General features: G+C 35.1%; 3 protein-coding genes and 1 non-coding gene across 4 annotated transcripts; 1 reads left to right on the top strand and 3 right to left on the bottom strand.

The window, feature by feature from the left end:
* Positions 1–499: 499 nt before the first annotated feature.
* LOC143539817 (uncharacterized) lies at positions 500–5,595 on the bottom strand. Its single transcript, XM_077033021.1, has 6 exons — positions 5,082–5,595; positions 3,997–4,146; positions 3,301–3,368; positions 2,798–2,834; positions 2,262–2,698; positions 500–1,102 (listed from the first exon to the last, which is right to left on the bottom strand). Exons 1-6 carry the CDS (start codon positions 5,593–5,595, stop codon positions 500–502), a joined length of 1,809 nt encoding a protein of 602 aa, XP_076889136.1.
* A 2,663-nt stretch (positions 5,596–8,258) lies between these two features.
* Positions 8,259–8,951, bottom strand: LOC143539816 (uncharacterized). The gene has a single exon (XM_077033020.1). The coding sequence runs from the start codon at positions 8,949–8,951 to the stop codon at positions 8,259–8,261; it is 693 nt and encodes a 230-aa protein (XP_076889135.1).
* A 725-nt stretch (positions 8,952–9,676) lies between these two features.
* Positions 9,677–17,195, bottom strand: LOC143539815 (uncharacterized). Its single transcript, XM_077033019.1, has 7 exons — positions 16,815–17,195; positions 15,651–16,224; positions 13,532–14,014; positions 12,840–12,989; positions 11,998–12,031; positions 10,950–11,436; positions 9,677–10,371 (listed from the first exon to the last, which is right to left on the bottom strand). The coding sequence occupies exons 1-7, from the start codon at positions 17,193–17,195 to the stop codon at positions 9,760–9,762; spliced, it is 2,721 nt and encodes a 906-aa protein (XP_076889134.1). The 3' UTR covers positions 9,677–9,759.
* Positions 14,838–14,910, top strand: TRNAV-UAC (transfer RNA valine (anticodon UAC)). Its single transcript has one exon. It is a non-coding gene; the product is annotated as a tRNA-Val (tRNA).
* Positions 17,196–20,405: the final 3,210 nt, after the last annotated feature.

The following is a 20,405-nucleotide window of genomic DNA, read 5'->3' as shown; positions in this document are numbered from 1 at the left end:
GATGAGTGAAGATGTAAGTGGGTTAATTTATGTAAGTGGGTTTTTGAAATTTATGTAAGTGGGTTTTGAGATTAAAGTATGTGGGTTTTGATATAAAAGTGTTAAACAAAAATACATTCCTTCCTAACATTTTTAGAAAAATCAAACTTCTTATTTGAAGCTAACCCTCTGTATATATATTGTAACTATTTTAATGTAAAGTATAGAGAAAGTTTGGTCACAAATCATGAAGAGAATATCTCCAACTACACTGTTGATCATTCAACAAATTTTAAAATTTGAACTTTATTGTTAGCTCCTATTATAAACAATATGAAAGATATCAAACTTTAGTTACACTGAAAACGGCAAATATCAATTCAGTTTTGTTTATAGTAACAAATGAAATTGGCACACCAAAGAATAACAATTTTCAACTTAATACATTTCAGCAACCATTTTTGCCTCCACCTTTTATACACACATACACAATAACAACTGCAATCTTATATCCAAACAATCACTCATCTTTCTTCTGACTAAAAATGCTCGGTCCATATGTTGACCACACCAACTCTATTAGCAACGGAAATTGCAACCACACAAACAAACCCACAGGAACACACGTTACCACAACTAATGGAGCTGCAATCCATGTCACTTTCTCTTCCAACACTAGTGCAAGAGTCGCACTGAACGCTATCATAGTCGCGGCTAACGACATGAACAATAAAACAAGTCCTATCGTCATCCTCTTCGGGAGCGCGTATAGGAAATCATCGGCTGCAAAGCGCGCAGTGAGTATCCCTAAAAACATAACCACTGAAGCGGTTGAGGAGAATAACGCAATGGCGTCTGATATTATGAAAAGCATGAATGTCCCTTTGTTTAAGAACAAAGGACTGCCGTTGTCTTCGTTTCCACCCGGAAGCGTGAAGGCTCCTGCGAATGCCATTGTGATTATGAGGGCTGCTACCACTGTACACGAAGCGGATACATCTTTCATCCATGATTGTGCGTCGTTAAGTAAGTCGCTATGTTCCTCCATGAATATCATTTTTGGTGTTTTCTTGTTTTTGTTTCGAGCTTTTTTAAACGATGGCTCTACAAAATTCTCTACTTCCTGCGCACACAGATTACAGATAATGTAGTAACCAAAATACGATATAGTGACTGAAATATGACATATATAGTGGCCGCTGTAACCATATCATATATTGGTGACCAAAAAAAGAGATTCCAAGTATGTCTCTCAAATATTCAAACTCACTCTTTGTACCCTTACTAATAATCCGTCGTCGCTGCTACGTTAGGAGTTCGAGACGACATGTTTCTAAACCAGTCGCCTCCCCACTATGTTAGCTTAAAGCCCATCGCCTCCCTGCCATATTAGTTCGAAACTCGTCACCTCCCCGTTATGTTAGCTAAAAACCTGTCGCCTCAATGCTATCTTAGCTTAAAAGTTATATCTAATAAATCTTGTTATTTAAAAAATTATATCTAACCAAGGTACACATAAAATGATTTTGATGACATGCATGATTTTTCTAAATCATATTAGTATAAAAAATCCTATGTACAAGAATTTAAAAATCAATAAAATTAAAAATATTCAAAAATTTTTTAAATTAAGGATCCCTATTTTTAGTAAAGATAAAGTAGAATTCTTTTTAGCTAACATGACGGAAGACGACGGGTTTGAGCTAACATGGCGTGAAGGCGACAGATTTTGAGCTAACATGGCGAGGAGACAGAGTTTTAAGCTAACATAGCGGGGAGGCGACGGGTTTAGAAACATGTCGCTTCGAACTCCTAACCTAACGTAGCAACGAGGGTTAGTAAGCAGGCAAAGAGAGAATTTAAATTTTGAAAGGGCATATTTGAAATCCGTAAATACAGGATATTTAGGGAATTTTCCCAAATGAAGACGATATATGCTATAGTAACCGACATAGTGACAAATATGTGACAAATATATGACAAAAATGCTTAGTGACGAGATATGATTAATGACGAAATATGACTTTGACAAATAGTCAAATATGATTAGTGAGGAATAATGACTAGTGACAAATATATTTTTAGTGGCGAAGTACGACTAGTGACAAATATGATATATGACTAGTGAAGAAAGATGAATAGTGACCAAATATGATACAGTGACCGAATAGCGACGATAATATGCTATCGCGACCGACATTTAGTGACGAAATATGATATACTCTATATAAGATAAATGGCCAAAAAACAATTTGGTGAGCGATCTAGTAATCGTTGATCACCTTGTACCATTGAAGCTCTCGTTGCATTTGTAGAGCTGCACCCGTCATAACAATAATTCGATGGGGCGGGGCTAACTTTGCAGCTTTGTGTAATGAATTCTCGTTCTCTTCTTTATCGGTCAAAGATGCTTGTGCCGCCTTGTGAACAGCTGACTGAAATAGAATATTGTACACCTGTTCCTGACGTTGTGTAATGGCTTCAAGAGACAAGTGGAACCCTTTTTCATTGTACCAAATTATGTCAGGATAAGTTGAAATGCACTCCTCGACGACCTCAGGAGTCCCATGTTCGACCGCTGCAGATGTTGCGGATCCTAATATCTTCCATGTTAGATCGTGATCGCCCTTTCTTAAGATGGTTGTGCATATATGTTTTATGAGCAGCTTACTTTGGTAGTGTTTTAGTTTGGTGTCATGGATATTCTTGATTGATGGAGCTATAGTAATCATTAATCAATATAATTAAATGATACAAAGTTAGAGATGATATATATAACCATAAGCAACTACAATATATGTTAATGAATTAATCGTACCTAGGTAGTGAAAGATACTCCAAAATCCAATAGTGCACTGTTCTTGAGATAGAAAATGCAAAACAGATGAAACAAAATTATGATTAGACCTCTTTGGTTGCTAGGCATTGTAAAGATTAACACATAAAGTGTTCCATTATACATTAATGACAATAGTTAAGAATCACTATATCTAACTTAGTGGCAATGTTTAATGCTTAGTAACAGCACTAAAGTGTCTAATTTCTACATGCTTTTTGAAAGAGTGAGTAAAGGGTATTTAAGGTTTTACTCATGATGTTAAAAAAGAGGTTCTACATTCTTTGTGTTCCGCTCTTTTAGCGACAAAACTGTACTTTTAGTGACACTTCTATTGTGTCGTATTTTTTGTATGCTTACTCAGTTAGTTATGTTATATTTTGCAAATACTATTGTAGTTACACACTTGTATATTAGTGAAATATGAGGGGGTGTTTTGTAATATACACATGGTTGAAGCCTTTAATATGAAAAGAGCATCATACCTTGTAGAAAACCTTTGTGAAAATGTTGAGTTGAGCTTCTTCTAGACTCCTTTTGTTGATAGGTATAACTTGTATCAAGCAAACACAATGAATCAATCATTCTATAATTTAAGTCATCATATGCACCTTATAACAACTTGTAATAACTGGAGTCAAGGTTTTAACCAGCGGAATTGAGGGACATATATCAAAAAGAAAGAAAGAAAAAACTCCAAAGAGAAAAAAAAAAGAGAAAATATTACAAAGCAAGCTTGTAATTGTAAGTTTGTAACTAAAAGTTCCAAACTGAATTAAATTTGGTTTATGAAAAAAAAAACATTTAGTTGCTACAAAAATAGTACCAATCTGGAGGCCACAACTTGCTAGTTGTCTATTCTAACTTCAATTTATAATAAAGACTAATTTCTATATTTCTGACTTCAAGTTAATAAAAAAGGGACCATCATTAGTCTATCTCAAGCACTAAATAAAGAAAAGACATTTGTCTTAACTGATTGTATTTTACTATAAAATAATTGAACACTAATTAAGTAGTAAAATTCAATCATAAGATACAGATTAGACAAAGATCCGAAATTTTAATTTTAAACTAGGGGTGAGTTTGGTATCAAGACTGTATCAATCCTGAAACCTTGAAGAACTGGTATCGATGGTGTCCGATCCTCTATATTTTAAGCACGAGGAAAAGAGATTTACACAAATAAATGAGACGGCTCCAAAAACCAAGTGTGCTTCCGTTTGGAAATAACTCCGGTTTGGAACCTAATACTTCCAAAGCTGTTCTAGAGTTCACATCTTCCTCTATCACGATGTTCGGGTGCTTACCTATTATCTCCAACGCTACATCTACATATAAATAAAAGAAAACCTTCAAACTTAAATTTTACTATAAATAATAAAACCCAACATATTTTACAAAAACATAGAACGGATTTAATTAAAAATCAAAGTGCTACAACTAAAAAGTACATCAGTATAAGATACATAGGAGAGATGATATATATATGCTATTAGTAGCATATATCATAGAAAAGAGAGAGTTAGTCTAGCATCTAGCTTCTTTCAGCAATAAAGTCCACTTTATTCATAAGAAGCTCAAGAATATATTTTGGTTGTGTCAGCGGAGACTTTTTATGAGGTCACCTATCCTGGTATTACTCTTTTCTGAGCACACTTTACTATAAAGTTGTCATCTCATCTACTAACATTAAGCCAAAAACACGCTAGTGATATTTGATGTGAAACATGTCAAAGATCTCTCATATCCAAGTCTGATATGAGATTGTCTAAAATGGTACTATATATTATTAATTTGGTGGTTTGAAAACTTGATTGTGTCAAGTCAACGAATCATAAATGTCATCGATTGGTATTTTGAATACTCAATTGGATTAACTCGCCGACAAGTCAACAAATCGTTAGGGTCATTGATTGGTGTCCTGAAAACTAGATCATGCCAACTCACTGACAAGTTGACGAATAATTAGTGTCACCGATTCGCTTATGAGCTAATAAGCCAAACCTAAAAGTGAATTAATTGGTCTTGAGTAAAACACACTAGTAAAAATAAGTAAAAACCGAAACAAAACATACGGGAAAACATTGATGTTTGTCTTGACCTTTATGTCGACCGGTAATTGAACGAATAAACAATATAGCAACCAATTTTAGCTTTCAAAACTTTAGGATAATTTTTTTTCAAAATCATTTGTTTTGTCCCTTACTATATAGTCTATATAATATCATATCCACATAACTATTTAAGTAGAGATTCTACATACCAAGGAATCCAGCATGAATTGTGAGAGTAATAAGATTGCCGCCATCAACTCCAGTGTACGGACTACTCCCACCCTCTTCGGGTACTAAACCCGCGGTCACCTCCAACAAATACCGAAGAGTACTCTTGTTTCGATGCCAAACAGCTAAATTCAATGGCGTATGACCATCCGAATTCGGAACTTGTGTCATATCTGGGTTTTGCTCCACCAAAACTCTTGCATCAACTGTATTCCCGACCATAGCAGCACGGTGGAGCGGATTATCTCCACGTGAACTTGCTAGAAACAGCTGGTCAGCCGCACCGACAGCAACTATGCGGCTGACCAGCTGTTTCACAAACTGATGGGAATTGTTTGTTCCCACAGCCATCATTAGCGGAGTCTCACCCAAGTAACTGATCGGTTTTGTCATTAGTTCGGGTTCTTTTTCAAATATTTGGCTTACGGATTCCCAGTCGTCACTCAATGCGGCTTTGTGGATCGGGAGACGGGTGATTACATGGTCGTAGTTCATTTTGGTTGATCGTATGCGCCAAAATATGTGTTTAGATGGTGGTTGGATTATATAGTTGAGTATTTGTAGATTTTGAAAGGCAGGCTTTTGGATTTGCTGACCAAAAGTTATGGTCAACATATGAAAAAGGCTACTAAGTTACCCTTAATTGAGTTTGGTGGGGGTTAGATGTGTTTAAGCTTATGTCTAAACTGAAGTTAGTTTAATGTTCAATCTGGAGATTCATATATCAAGCTTGACTAAGTTTATAAGTTTGTAAATAATAAATAAAAAACGAGCCAGGCCGGTACATAAAATTCTTGTAAGCCGAGCTCGTATATAGAGATTCCCTCGAGCTGAGCTCAAGCTTAGACAAGAACGAGCTTGAGTCGACTAGTTTACACTTTATACTTTCCAAACAATAAAGTCTTAACCACTAAATAGTTTTAAATGATTTGTTTATTTTAGTAAAAAAAATTTTTTTAAAATGTTTATTATGGAATTGATAAGAAAATTTGGATAAATAATAAATCTAATAAAAATATGAATAAGAATAAATATCCAAATAACGTGTTTATATAAATTATTATTGTTTCTGGCCTATCTTTAAATAGAAATAAAGTTTTGGCCCTACGTACTATTACTCTTGTAACAGCGTGTCATACTCATAATAATTATCGTGCATTATTGATATGATGATATTTTATATGACGTGCCAAAATATTAAATGACCTCAAAATGTTTCTATCATAAGTTCCACTCAATCAATGCTCGATATTTATCAAAACATTTTATTTTGAAGTTTTTTTATAACTATCATCATATATCTAACCATTGTGATTTTAATAAACAATTGGTTTGATGACACATATTTATGTTAAAAGTTTTAAAAACAAATATTTCAACATTTACCTATCAATCTTTGAATCTTAGGCTACCAATGTATACCATGCGTATTATGTCAATGAATTTGATGTAAAATAAGCCTATGAAACTTCCTTCAACTACTCCATAGCACACTATAATAATGTTTTCAATTGTTGTACAAAAGTTGAACATCATCGTTCTTTGAATCTGACAAACTCTTACTTCCTTAACCTTTGTCTTTAACGTTAAGAATAAAACCCACGAAGTTAAAAATATTTCAAAAAATGTTTGTCGCTAATATCACTTCATATTTGCTACTCTCTTGATTGATCTTTTAGAAAACGAGCCTTAACTCATATAAAAATTGTTTCTTTGTCACGATTCAGATTTCTTTGTTGATCGATAGCTCCGGTGACGGTAAACTCATCACAAAATTGTCGCAAACCTCCAAAAGTTATATGTTTGCCTCAAATACAAATGAACAACAGAAAATACTCTATCAAACACACATTCACCAATATGATGAACTATACGCTAACAAGATCTAAATCTCTCAAGTCTATACAACTATATATTATAGTGTATAACAATTGACAGAACCAATAGAAAAATGATGAACACACAATTTAGGTGTCACTAAAGAAAGAATAAGTAAGGAAAGTCAAGATCCTTTTTACTTCTTTCAATCAACCAATCAATACTCATCGCCCCAGTTTGTGTTCAACCCTCCAGCTTTCACTTGAATATCTGTACAACACCATCACTATGTATAAAATACACACACAACCCTTATAGATAGCAGCCTCTTAATCCTACAATTTCAACAAAACAAGTTAGAAAATATGAACTATAATGTCTACTATAAAATGATATTGTTTTATAACTAGTATGTTTGAGTATGGTAAGTTAAAGATATAACTCACTAAGCAGCGCTGATTTTTAGTATGCACATTAGGCTGAAGACTTGAAGGTTGACAGGTTGGAGTAAGGATCAGGACGGCACTGAGGCAGGTTATCCGGCTGAAGACTAAGTCTAACGAAGTTTCTATTTTGTTTAGTTATGTTAAATTTGAATGGATATAGTACCTCCGGGTACAAAGATTTTACGATTCCCCTGCTTATGAAATGAATTCTCAGTGTTAAAAAACTATGTTGCATGTGTAAATTAACCCAACCTCAAAGACATTTTGGATTCAGTGTGTTTCTGTTTCGTTTATCTATTTTGGCCAAGATAAAGAAGGTATAGTTATCTAATGTGAGTAATCATACTCCCTCTTTTTCTCTATTTTTATTTTGGGGGCATTATGCATACTAGAAACTATTGCTATAATATTATTTTCGCTCAAACACAATTCCATTAATTGCGTGGTTGTGATGATGCTCGATTAATTGTTGATTGTTATATGATTGAAAAGACACTTATACTTGTTTATATTAATTGATGTCATTCTCATACGCAAGGACTTGTTTATTTATTAATATTATTATATTTACACCAAACTATGAATTACTCGCTCAACATGTGTTGTTGACAAATTATTTTAACGCATAATGCAGGTTGTTATAAGAAGTTATTTGAAGTGAAGACATAGATTTGGACTTTAGGTTAAACATTATAAAGTTTAAATGTTGTATTAAATTTTTTTTCATTTGAATTATTTGTGTACGATTGTTGTGAATAAATATAGTTAGATATTGACACTTATTATTATTAGTGTCTTTGAGCTATGATACAATTATGTCGCGCCCTGGCATATTCCGCCATAGGTTGGGGTGTGACAACTTCTAGACCTACCACGTCCACGACCCTGGTTCCGCTAACTACCTCGTCCTCGACCCCGAACATTATCACTGTTTCGGTTATTATACGAGTCGGACCTGCCAAACATTAGCCTCTCGCCCGCATGTAGTTCTTCGTTACCGATTCGTTCCTCGTAAGCCTTCAATCGACCGACTACATCTTCATACCCAACATCCTTCAAATTAACTGTTTGTTCAATTGAAGCAACAATGTGAATATACCTTCGGGGAAGGCTAGTAAGAAACTTCTTGACGAGCTTCGTCTCATCCACAACCTCACCAAGTGATGCAGATCTTGAAGCAACACCAGACAACCTGTTGGAATATTCGTCAATAGTTTCTGTCTCCTTCATTCTCATGTTGTCAAGTTCTTGAGTTAGGGTTTGTAACCTAGCCTCTCTAACTCGATCAACACCCATGTGACGAGTTTTAAGTGCCGCCCACATCTCCTTGGCGGCAGCCATGATCCCGACTTGCATAACCTGATCTTCGAGAATGGCTTGAAATAAGAGAGCAACAGCCAAACTATTTTGTTTGGCATCTTGCGATCCATAATCAATCGCATCCCAAACCCCATGTACATTAAAAATAGCCCTCATCTTCATAGCCCACACTATGTAATTAATTGAGTTTAACATCGGGCAATGAAGGGCTTGCGTCCCACCGTCCTTAGTCACTCCCGATATCGAACCAGAACTCGATTGAACCATGTTTGACCTTCTTCTTGTTCGACTGTACTTCTGATTAAAAGAGTTTGGTGTTGGTGGCTCTGAATCCAGAACGTGACTATAAACCCTAGTCACACTGCAGCTATTCTCTTAACCCAACTCCGGACGTCTCCTTTGTTGAATCTCCACAGCCGGTCTTGATCAGAACTAAGCTCTGATACCAATTCAAATGGTGAATCGGTAATCAGAAACACAGCAGAAAACACAAAACGTATTGCCAACTTTCAAATATTATTAATCAGAAAATCTACATCAAAAAACTAATTACAAAAGAGAGTATTTATAACTAGCTAACTTCTAGTTTTACTCGACTTCAAATACACTATCTTTATCTAATAAACATTAGTAGATAAACCAAACTCCTTTAAACTATTATCTTATTATTAGACCAAGTGTAATCGACTTCAAACTCTAAACTCCCGGTTTGACCCGACTCACCGAAACCGGTTCGGTAATTCCCAACACCCACCCCTAGTTCTTTTTTCTTTTAGTTTAAATTTTCTTGAAGATGCATATTCATAAACTCTTCTACTCATTACAAAGTCAGAATCCAACTTTTACTTTATCTAATGCTGTAAGCATAGAATATATTACATCAAGTTGAGTGGGTTTGAGTGTTTGACTAACAAAGCTAAATTTGTTTCATTTTTTGTTGGCCAAATCCCGAATGGTTAAATCGTTTCCAACATCCATTTCAAACAAAAAACTTAGAAAGAACTGATTTTTATACAAATATTCCAATACAAGACACTTACTGGCCGGCTTGATTAGTTGGAAAACATATAACGAGCTAATGAATCCTTCGAGCATTCTGTTGGCGAAAAACGCTTCTTCCATATGTTGAGTTAACTAGCTCCACAAGTAAAGGAAATTGCAACAAGGCAAATAAACACACCGGAATACTAGTAGCTATAATAAGTGGAGCTGCAATCCATGTAACCTTATCTTTAAGCACCAGTGCAAGAGCCGAACTGAATGCAATCATAGTTGCTGCTATTGACATGAATAACGAAAGAAGTCCGATCGTCAATCTTTTTGGTAATGCATAAAGGAAGTCATCTTCTGCATATCGCGAAGTCAGTATCCCCAAAAACATCAACACTGAAGTTGATGAGGAAAACAATGCAACGGCATCTGATACGATAAAAAGCATAAATGTGTTGTAGGTTAGGAACATCGGGTTGCCATTGTCTTGATTTCCACCTGGGAGAGTGAATGCAGCTGCAAATGCCATTGTTACTAACAGAGCTGCTACAACAGTACATGAAGATGCTGTGTCTTTCATCCATTGCTGCCCTTCTGCAAGTAAATCTTTATGGGCTTCAGTGAAAACCATTCTTGGTGTTTGCCCTTTTTTGTTTAAATCTTCTTTATAGGAAGGCTCTATAAATTTTTCGACTTCCTGCACAAAATGCATACTATTTAACTTGTTAAAAAGAAAAGTGAAGAAAATAATGTATATCTTGGTGTAAGCTTGACAAAAAGGGTCGGTTGGGTGTGTTCGGAACTTCGGATAGACGTGCTAAAACGGGAGTTTAGCAAAATAGGTTCGGGTAAAAGAGGATTTTTGTATATATCAATTTTGTTCAGGTCAAAACGTATAGGTTCTAACCAAAATGGGTTCGGATTGAAATGAGTCATGTTAGATAAAAAGTAACAAAATGTGTTTATCCGCTATATTTTTTCATGCCAACTGGTGAAGGCGGTGGCATCAATAACGAAGAGTAGGTGGTGGAGACAAACAGATGTTGTTGGTGGTGATGACCCATCTGGACCCATGTTAAATCAGCAAGCTTTTACAACTTATAAGAGTGGCCTGTTTTGACATGTATAATTTAAGTAGACTCAGATTGATTTTTTATATAACTTGAGTTGACTGAACCCATACTCAAGTCAAAAAAAACTTTGACTCGAATCAATCAGTTCGCTAATGAATAGGTTATCATTTTTGTTCCTAGCTAAGTGATGAGGAACAGATACCTGAAACCATTGAAGCTCACGCTGCATTTGCAAAGCTGCACCCGTGACAACGTTAAGCCGATGAGGTGGAGCTAACTTTGCAGCTATATGTAATGCATTCTCATTTTCTTCACCATCAAGTTGTGTTGCTGCAAATACCTTGTGGCCAGACATTTGGTGCACAAGATTGTACACTCTTTCTTGGCGTTGTTTGATGGCTGCAAGGAACAAACAAAACCCACCAACGTCGTACCAGATTATGCCTGGATAGGTTAATATGCATTCTTCAATAAGCTCATGAGTCCCGTATTTGACAGCTGTAGTTATTGCAGATCTTAAAATATTCCAAGTTATGTCGTGATCGACCTTTTCTATAACGATTTTGCATATACGCTCCACGAGTGAGCTGCTCAGTTTATTATTTACTTTGATATCATGGATGTTCTTGATTGTTGGAGCTACAATTACACAAAGTATGCCATGATTAGAGATGAAACTGTTACATGAAACCGTAAATTGTTTTACAGTTGAAATTATAATGGAATTGCGTACCCACGTAATGAAGGGCGCTCCAAAATCCAGCACTGAACTGTATAAGAGAAAATGTCAAGGTTTAAAAGTTATGACCAAACCTCTTGACTCTTAATATGAGAAAATGAAATTGCATATTTGAAACATCTCACTCGATATGCCGTCCTATAAGGCATTATATCTGTAGGTAAGATTATTTTGAAAAACTGTTTGAGTTGAAAAAACTTTTGAAAACCCAGTGTAACAATCACTTTTTTTTTTCGTAAAACAAAAAGAAAACAGAATACACACGAGTTATTATTATTATTTTTTACATGTAAAATCAAAATGTTGCAAATAGCATAACTCGTGTATAAACTATTTATTTTTGTCCTTTCTGTTTTCAAATTCCATATTCTCTTATACATGTTGTAATGGTCTTAGTTCTCCAACTTCGAAATTGCATAATTTGGGTGTCATTTTGTAATGTAGTTGTAGATTTGGTATAAGAAACTGAGAGATTTATACCTTGTCAAAAATCCTAGGCAAGATTTTGACTTGAGTAGTTGCTTGAATCTTCTTCACTGGTATCACTTTCACAAAAGAAAAACAAAACAGAAAACCATAACCAAAAGGACAAGTAATTTAAATAAATAGCATAAACAAGTTTTCTAACCAAATAGTTGCTCTCATCTAATTAGGGTTCATGGAGTCAACCCAAGATGGAGTCATGATGGTGGGATGGCCGATCAGTATCGACGGCAACACCACCCTGTCCCAACTCAGTACCGATTCTTTGTCATCCTAGCCGGGACTTTTAATAGTTTCATTAAATCTCTCACAAAGTTTAATAATTAACTTTAATTTTTAATAATTAGTTTTAAGAATAATAACTAGTTTTAATAAAATGGGGCATTCCTAGAATATTTTTCCATGTTTCAAAAAAAATATTATTCAAGTTGTTTTCATTTCTCTACGACGTCGGTCACTATAGCGAACAAACCACACTTATTTAGTTATTTTATTATTTAACTCAATTCTTTTAAAAAACAACAATTTAATTATAGTATTATTAAAATGTTAAACTAGATACATTACGCGCGCCGTTTGCTACCTAATAAACCAAACCGATAACAACCGAGTTCCGCTCACCTCCAAGTGCGCGGCGTGCGAGTTGTTTGTCACTAGTTTATTATTAAATGGTAATTAATTAGTAACAACTCTCCCTGTTTTAGGCTATATAGTGGTTTACAGGCTGTCGTGTCAAGACACATTAAAAAATCATTGAATTTTGTCAAAATCTATTTTTACTTAAATATTTAAAAAAACCATTTCATGCTACGTTATTATAATACATTTGCAAATTTGTAAATTTGGTGATATTTTAGAAGAAAGACTTACGTGAATATATCATACGTCCCCAAAATCCAAGCCTGCTTCCACTTGGAAAAATTTCAGGTTTTTGAGCCAATATTTGCAAAGCCGTTTTGCCGTTCCGATCGCTTTCCAATAAAATGTTCGGGTGCAAATCAATTATCTCTAACGCCACATCTGCACCAGCAAATACAACCCTATATAGTCAATGAAACTGTGAATCTTCTAGTTGGGTCATGCTATACCTGCACCACCCCGGTCTGATTTCAGGTCATCAAACAACGGTCCACAAAACTCTCATACGAGCGCTTTGACTAAAAAGACCAAATTACTTTAAAAAATATTGGTTAGAAAAGCCATTTGAACCATATTTGTATGACGGTTCAGTCCATTAGGGTCAAACCTTAAAAACTATTGGTCAGAGCGATTGTTTTGCTAATAATCGGACAATCGTTCAAAGTCAAACTTTGAAATGATGGGCCACAAAACACTCCTGACCATCGACCAAACTCTGAAATTATTGGTCAGAATGGTCGTTTAGCAAAAATCTGGACGACAATTCTCACCATGACGGTCAAACTTGGAAATATGGTCAAAATTGAAGTATTTTGGTTTAAACGGTTAATTAACCCACCTGTATCCGGATGACTGTTTTAATACAATGTGAGATTAGATGTCATACGGTGATGTATATATAGATGGTCCAAAATCGTACTTACCATAGAATCCAGCCATAATTGTGAGAGTAATGAGATCTCCGCCAGCAACTCCGGTGTACGGACTAACACCTTCTTCTCCGGGAAGTAAATCGCGAGTCACCTCCAACAAGTATTTTAACGTCTCCTTATGTCCATGCCATGCTGCCAGTTTCAAGGGTGTATTATGGTACGGATTCGGAACTCGAGTCATATCCGAATTCTGCTCCACCAAAAGCCTTGCAGCAGCCGTATTCCCAACCTTAGCAGCATAATGGAGCGGGTTGTTTCCGCCATAACTCGTCACAAATATCCTATCCTGTGCACCAACGGCAACAATGCGTTCAATAAGCTTCTTGACAAACCGGTGGGAGCGGTTTGTCCCAACCGCGATTATTAACGGCGTCTCCCACCAGTATGTTATCTGTTTCGTCATTAGCTCTGGTTCTCGTTCGAACAGTTCGCTAACGGAGTCCCAATCGTCAAGCAATGCAGCTTTGTAGATCGCTGATTACGTAATCGTACTTAGTCATTCTGTAGACTCGTATGATAAAGTTCTAAGAATCATGTATCTATTCGGGCTTCTTTGTTATTATAAAATATAAATTTTCCAAACAAAGTTTTGGACCACAAACATTAGCAAAAAGAAAGGAAAAAAAAAACTTAATTAACTCGGATGCTTTTTAAGGTGTAATTTTTTTTTTTATAATTGTTGGTATATATATGCGTGCAATCTCTTGAATACTCAAAAGAGATTATTTATGTACGAGTGAAAACATAATGTCGTAAATGTAAATTAATGAGTACAAATAAATTTAGGTTACCCGTTATTATGCAGTACGTGTTGACGTGCTGTAATGATTTGCTTACAACTTTTTTTACAAATCTTTTATATGAACATTATCGAAGAACCAAACTGGCAATTGATCAATATGGTACAAAAACCGTATGCACAGTTTTATAATTGCCTCAAAAGTTAAACATAAGGTGGTTGCGTATTTGACTCTCTATCTAACTTACATTATATATGTTAAATACTATTACAATTGTATTATTTTATTTGGTTCTCGTGTTTTTCTATTGAAAAAATGTAATGAAAATGTCCATATATATTAAATGATATGAGTTAGCATGCATGTTATTTAAAAAAATAATTTTGGACTAACCTTTTTAAATGATTTAATTTATGTAATTTGAAGTGTAAAATTATTCACTGTCTATTATAAAGCATAACCTACGTATGCTGGTTATAAAACATTTAAACAGTGAGGTGAAATTATCGCGACGTTTAGTAGAAAATAACATGAAGAAAAGGTAACTTGCGTAAACTGCTGCTGTGGTGTAGTGGTTATCACGTTTGCTTTACACGCAAAAGGTCTCCGTTTCGAACCCGGGCAGCAGCAATTTTTTTCTAAATTTGTTTACGTCATTACGTTTGTTTTACTAAAATAAGTTATTTTCTCTTTGTTGGTTAACTACTTAACCGCCTTTCTTAGTCAAGTATGCTAGTTTCGGAAGGCCACAAAATACATATATATGTGTTGCTTTGAATTGGGTTTGCCAACAAGTTAAAAAACTTGTAAATAGTCACTAATTGCCCAAGAGCTTTTGTTAAAACTTATGCCCAAGATTATTGTAGGGTTGCAACTTGCAAAGGAGTCCTATCATGTCCCTGCGATCTACAAATGATCAAATCCATGCAACATATATTTTGATTTTGAAAAACTTGGATATATTTTTGTAATCTTTAAATACAACTATTTAACAGTAAACACATATTCTTATAATTAGTTTTCTATATAGTATTTGCATTTTATTCAATACGTGAATATTTTCTAAAATTAGTTATAACGACATCAAGTACAACCAATAAACCAATCATAAGACATCAAGTTGAATAATTGGTCCGGTTATAAAAACATTGTCTACACCCAAATGGTTAAATTGATCCAAACTTTGGTTCTATATTTCAAAGGAAGAGTAAAAAAGAATTATTTCGGATACAAATAACACAATGCATTGAAATAATCAAATTAAGCATTCCACACGAGTTGGAATCCCACCGATTTCAGTTTCAGTTCTTTGTACTTATATGTTCGGACGAGCTAATGAATAAGCCTATCATTCTGCTGGTGAAAAATGCTTCTTCCATATGTGGAGTTAACTAGCTCCACAAGTAAAGGAATCTGCAACAGGGCAAATAAGCACACGGGAATGCTCGTCACTATAATAAGTGGAGCCGCAACCCATGTAACCTTATCTTTAAGCACGAGTACAAGAGCCGAACTGAATGCAATCATAGTTGCTGCTATCGACATGAATAAAGAAAGAAGTCCAATCGTCAATCTTTTTGGTAAGGAGTAGAGGAAGTCATCTTCTGCGTATCGAGAAGTCAGAATCCCTAAAAACATCAACACTGAAGTTGATGAAGAAAACAATGCAACCGCATCTGCCACGATAAATAGCATAAATGAGTTGTGGTTTAGGAACAATGGGCTGCCATTGTCTTCATTTCCGCCTGGGAGAGTGAACGCGGCTGCAAATGCCATTGTTACTATGAGAGCTGCTACCACGGTACATGAAGATGATGTGTCTTTCATCCATTCCCGCTCATCTTTAAGTAAACCTTTATGGGCATCAGTGAAAACCATTCTTGGTGTTTGCTTCTCTTTGTTTAAAGCTTCTTCATAGGAAGGGTGTACAAATTTTTGGACTTCCTGCACAAAAATGCACGAAGAACAAATATAAACTAAGTATAATATATGTGGTTTGGAGCCCGGGGTCTCTCTGAAAGCAATCTTTCTATCCCCCGAGATAGATGTATAGTTTGCTTACATTTTACTTTTCTCAGATGTCAGATAGTACCAATAACTTGCTAGATGAAACTAATGAACCCCGAGTAAATGTTACATTAAACTTGAAAATGTTTGCTTTATGCCTAAAACAACCTTTTTACCAAGGTTTGCGTTTGATAGAGATGTGCATGGGCCGGTTTAGGGCCAAACCAAGCCGAAAACAGAAAATTCGTTTCTTAAATTTGTGAAGGCCGTTTAGTTTCGGTTTTTCGGTACGTTGGGGTTCGGTTGTATTATCTGGGCCGGAGTCGTTTTGTTAATTAATAACTTATTGATTGTTTTACATTTGAGCTAAAATATTTGGGAAGCTATATTTATTAAATTCTTCTTATAAATTACTTAAAAATCATAATTAAAAATGAAAATACGTTAATTTCGTTCGGTAGCGATTTAATTACATAAAAAAAATAAACTAAACCCAAAGTTCGAAAACGAAAAAGAAACATGATCACCTGAAACCATTGTAACTCGCGTTGCACTTGCAAAGCTGCACCTGTGACAACATTAAGACGATGAGGCGGAGCTAACTTTCCAGCTATATGTAATACATTTTCTTGATTCCTATGTGCTACTGCCATATGTATTTTGTGGCGAGACATTTGGTACACAAGATTGTACACTCGTTCTTGACGTTGCAGGATTGCTGCAAGTAACAAAGAAAACCCACTAGCATTGTACCAGATTACGCCTGGGTAGGCTAATATGCATTCTTCAATAAGCTCATGAATCCCATATCTGACAGCTACAGGTATCGCAGATCCTAAAATCGTCCAAGCTTCGTTATGGCTGGCCTTTCCTATAACAGTTTTGCAAATACGGTCTACTAGTGACATGCTCATATTATTATTTACTTTAATATCATGGATATTCTTGACTGATGGAGCTACATGTACAAAACGTATATATGTCGAAAGTTAGATGATACTCATACTCATACATAATTATACACTCGGTTATAATTATAGTCACATACCCACGTATTTAAGTGCCGTCCAAAATCCAGAAATAAACTGTCATGGAAAAAGTGTTCAAAAATAATAAGTAGCTACTGTTGATCTTGGCTTCATTTATCTTTTAACTCATGCTTTCTATCAGTAGCGGATCCAGAAATTTTAGTCGTTGGGTGTCAAAAAAAGGTTAACCTGAATGGGCCTGATTAAACTAACACGGGTCAACCAAAGATGGGTCGGGTCAAACCAAAATGAGGCGGGTAAAAAAGTTAAATTAAATAAGCTATATATGTACAGAAAGTTAAGCAACAGATTTCATTAAACATAATAAAAAAAATACATATTACAATTTACCTTTATGTGATTTTATCTTTTGAAAACTATCAATTATAACCTCATTCATAACACCTACAAGTGCATTTTTTTCATTATTTAAATAGTGTAGAATTATTAATCATTAAAAAATGATACTCTGAATAAATTCGTATTTCGATCTAATTATTATAATAGTCATGTTAGGCTCTAAATTAGCTAGAATGTTATTGTTCTCAAATGACAACAAGAATTCCATGTCTTTTGAATTTCAAGAAACACACCAATGAAATCAAAATGAAAACCAACAGAAATCAAAATAAAAAATGTAAACAATTGATGAACATATCTCATATTTCAAAACAAAACAAGAAACCAAAATCACAAAAAAATCTAAAGGACATATACCTGATCAAATATGAAAACATTTTCATCTCTCACTCCCGTATAACTTGAATATTCCAAATTTTCAATTTATGATGTTGTTAGACAATTAAGTAATTTGGGCTTAATAGTTATTTTTCACAACAAAATAAAATTTAGGTTTGGAAAGTTAAGCTCAAAAGATTGGGTTTGGGGTACTAAAAATAATAAGAATGGGACACATGGGTCGTTGTGCTTAATATATCATAAGTTTATAACATAAACTGGAGATTTGAGTAAGTGTCTACGCTCTCCCCCTGACTCAACACTGGATCTGCGGATCTACCCTGCTTTCTATGTAGTGTAGCATAACAAAATGAATTTGGGGTGACAGTCACAAATACAATAAATGGAAAAGAAAATATAGAGATTTATACCTTGTTAAAAGTCCTTGACAAAATTTTGACTTGAGTAGCCCCTTCACTCTTTGTAGTAGGTATCACTTGCACCAAATAAACACAAGAATGATAAATAAATAAACACCCATAGGTGACAATCAAGACACATGAGATTGATTTAAAAAATAAAATTGCATGTATTTATTTTGATCAGCTCACATAATTATTTAGTCGTTCAGTTTGGCTCTATACTTAATTTGGACAATTGAATAATAAATAAATAAATAAAGGGGTTATAAAATTTGTTAATTTTAAATGGATCCAATTATGTTAGCAATACTTGTTATCACTGATCATTGTGTATCTCCACCACATACTCTTTGTTGTCGGCGCCACCACCTCCACTATCGTCACAACCTCAGTCGGCGCCACCACTAATGTAGTCAATAATTGTGATACCTTCGTCAAAAGCGATCAGACATGACCATCATCGTCAATAGCGTCGTCGTGTCCATATATGTATTGCCTACACCCCACCGTGTCGCCTCCATCTCGACCACCTTCACTCTCTGGCACTGGCACTGGACGTCAAAAAAATAAAAATAGCAAGTTAACCTTATTTTATATGTTTTTTAAAATGACTCATTCCAACCTACGTCACTCCAACCCATCCTTACCTGACTAAATTTACTGGGCTTAAAAAGTATGACCCAAAGAAAGAACTATAAACATAATTTGTAAAACAAAAATAGTTCAAAATTAAAAAGATTTACATAAATAGATAAATCGTCCCCAAAATCCAAGCTTGCTTCCACTCGGAAAAACTTGGGGTTTTTGAGCTAGTATTTGCAAAGCCGTTTGGCCGTTCCTATCTTTTTCCAACACGATGTCTTGGTGCATACCGATTATATCTAAAGCCACATCTGCACCACCAACATTTGGTTAAAAGCATGTTTGGGATTGAGTTTGAAACATCATATTGACTTATTAGCTTTTTCAAAAGCCAATAAGCTAAAAGTGTTTGGCCATCACAAAAATCATTTTTATTTTAACCTTTTGAAAGCTAGGGTCATAAAGTCGTTTTCAAAAAGCCCCAAATCTTGGCTTTTTGAAAACCCAATAAACCAATATGTTGTTTTCAATCTCAATTCATTTAATTCGTAACTAAATGAATCAATTAAACATGGACCATAGTCATATTGTGTTTATTAGGGGGTGTTTGGGATTGCTTATTTTCACCAACTTATAACTTATTAACTTTTTGAAAAGTTTTGATGTGAGAGGGAAAAGCTAATAAGTTAATAACTTATTGCTAGCCTTTTGTAACTTATTAATTTATTGCTAGCCTTTTGATCTCACCGTAGAATCCAGCCATAATTGTTAGATTAATGAGATCCCCACCCACAACTCCGGTGTACGAATTAGCACCTTCTTCCCCGGGAAGTAAATCTCGAGTCACCGTCAACAAGTATTCCAACGTCTCCTTATTTCCATGCCAGACGGCCATTCTCAACGGCGTATAACCACCATTGTTCGGAACTCGTGTCTGCTCTGGGCTTTGATCCACCAAAATCCTTGCAGCGGTCGTATTTCCAGCTTTAGCAGCGTAATGGAGCGGGGTGTTTTTATTAGAATTCATGATAAACAGCTTCTCCTTTGCACCGATGGCAACGATACGTTCCACAAGCTTCTCCACGAAACGGTGGGAACGATTTGTCCCAACCGCGATGTGTAATGGCGTCTCCGACCAGAATGTTATCTCTTTCGTCATCAGCTCTCGGTCCTGCTCGAAGATCCCACTTACGGATTCCCAGTCGTCAAGTAATGCAGCTTTGTAAATCGCCAGATCACAGACGAAATGATCGTTATTAGGCATGCTGAATGTCAATCTCGAAATGAAGATCGATCTGCAATTTGATGAACTCTAAGCCAACTCCGAATATTATATAGTCTAATAGTCACCAAGAATATTAAAAAAGATGATTTTTTGTTTTGCTTGTGTTGTGGACATCAAATGAAA

This window comes from Bidens hawaiensis, unplaced genomic scaffold (assembly GCF_021521415.1).
Source record: "Bidens hawaiensis isolate Kalapana, Puna unplaced genomic scaffold, B.hawaiensis_p1.1 tig00012057_1, whole genome shotgun sequence".
NCBI lineage: Eukaryota > Viridiplantae > Streptophyta > Magnoliopsida > Asterales > Asteraceae > Bidens > Bidens hawaiensis.
This window is presented reverse-complemented; position numbering and strand designations above follow the sequence as displayed.

What these genes read in the sequence shown, in the direction of transcription:
- LOC143539816 (XM_077033020.1), bottom strand. Translation starts at nt 8,951, where the DNA reads ATGGTTCAATCGAGTTCTGGTTCGATATCGGGAGTGACTAAGGACGGT.
- LOC143539817 (XM_077033021.1), bottom strand. Translation starts at nt 5,595, where the DNA reads ATGAACTACGACCATGTAATCACCCGTCTCCCGATCCACAAAGCCGCA. An exon ending in AATTCATGCTGGATTCCTTG is followed by an intron (nt 4,147 to 5,081) that starts GTATGTAGAATC and finishes ATTTATATGTAG; the next exon opens with ATGTAGCGTTGGAGATAATA. An exon ending in GAGAGCTTCAATGGTACAAG is followed by an intron (nt 1,103 to 2,261) that starts GTGATCAACGAT and finishes CTGTGTGCGCAG; the next exon opens with GAAGTAGAGAATTTTGTAGA.
- LOC143539815 (XM_077033019.1), bottom strand. Translation starts at nt 17,195, where the DNA reads ATGTCACTAGTAGACCGTATTTGCAAAACTGTTATAGGAAAGGCCAGC. An exon ending in TAACTCCACATATGGAAGAA is followed by an intron (nt 14,015 to 15,650) that starts GCATTTTTCACC and finishes TTACGTAATCAG; the next exon opens with CGATCTACAAAGCTGCATTG. An exon ending in AATTATGGCTGGATTCTATG is followed by an intron (nt 12,990 to 13,531) that starts GTAAGTACGATT and finishes TTGCTGGTGCAG; the next exon opens with ATGTGGCGTTAGAGATAATT.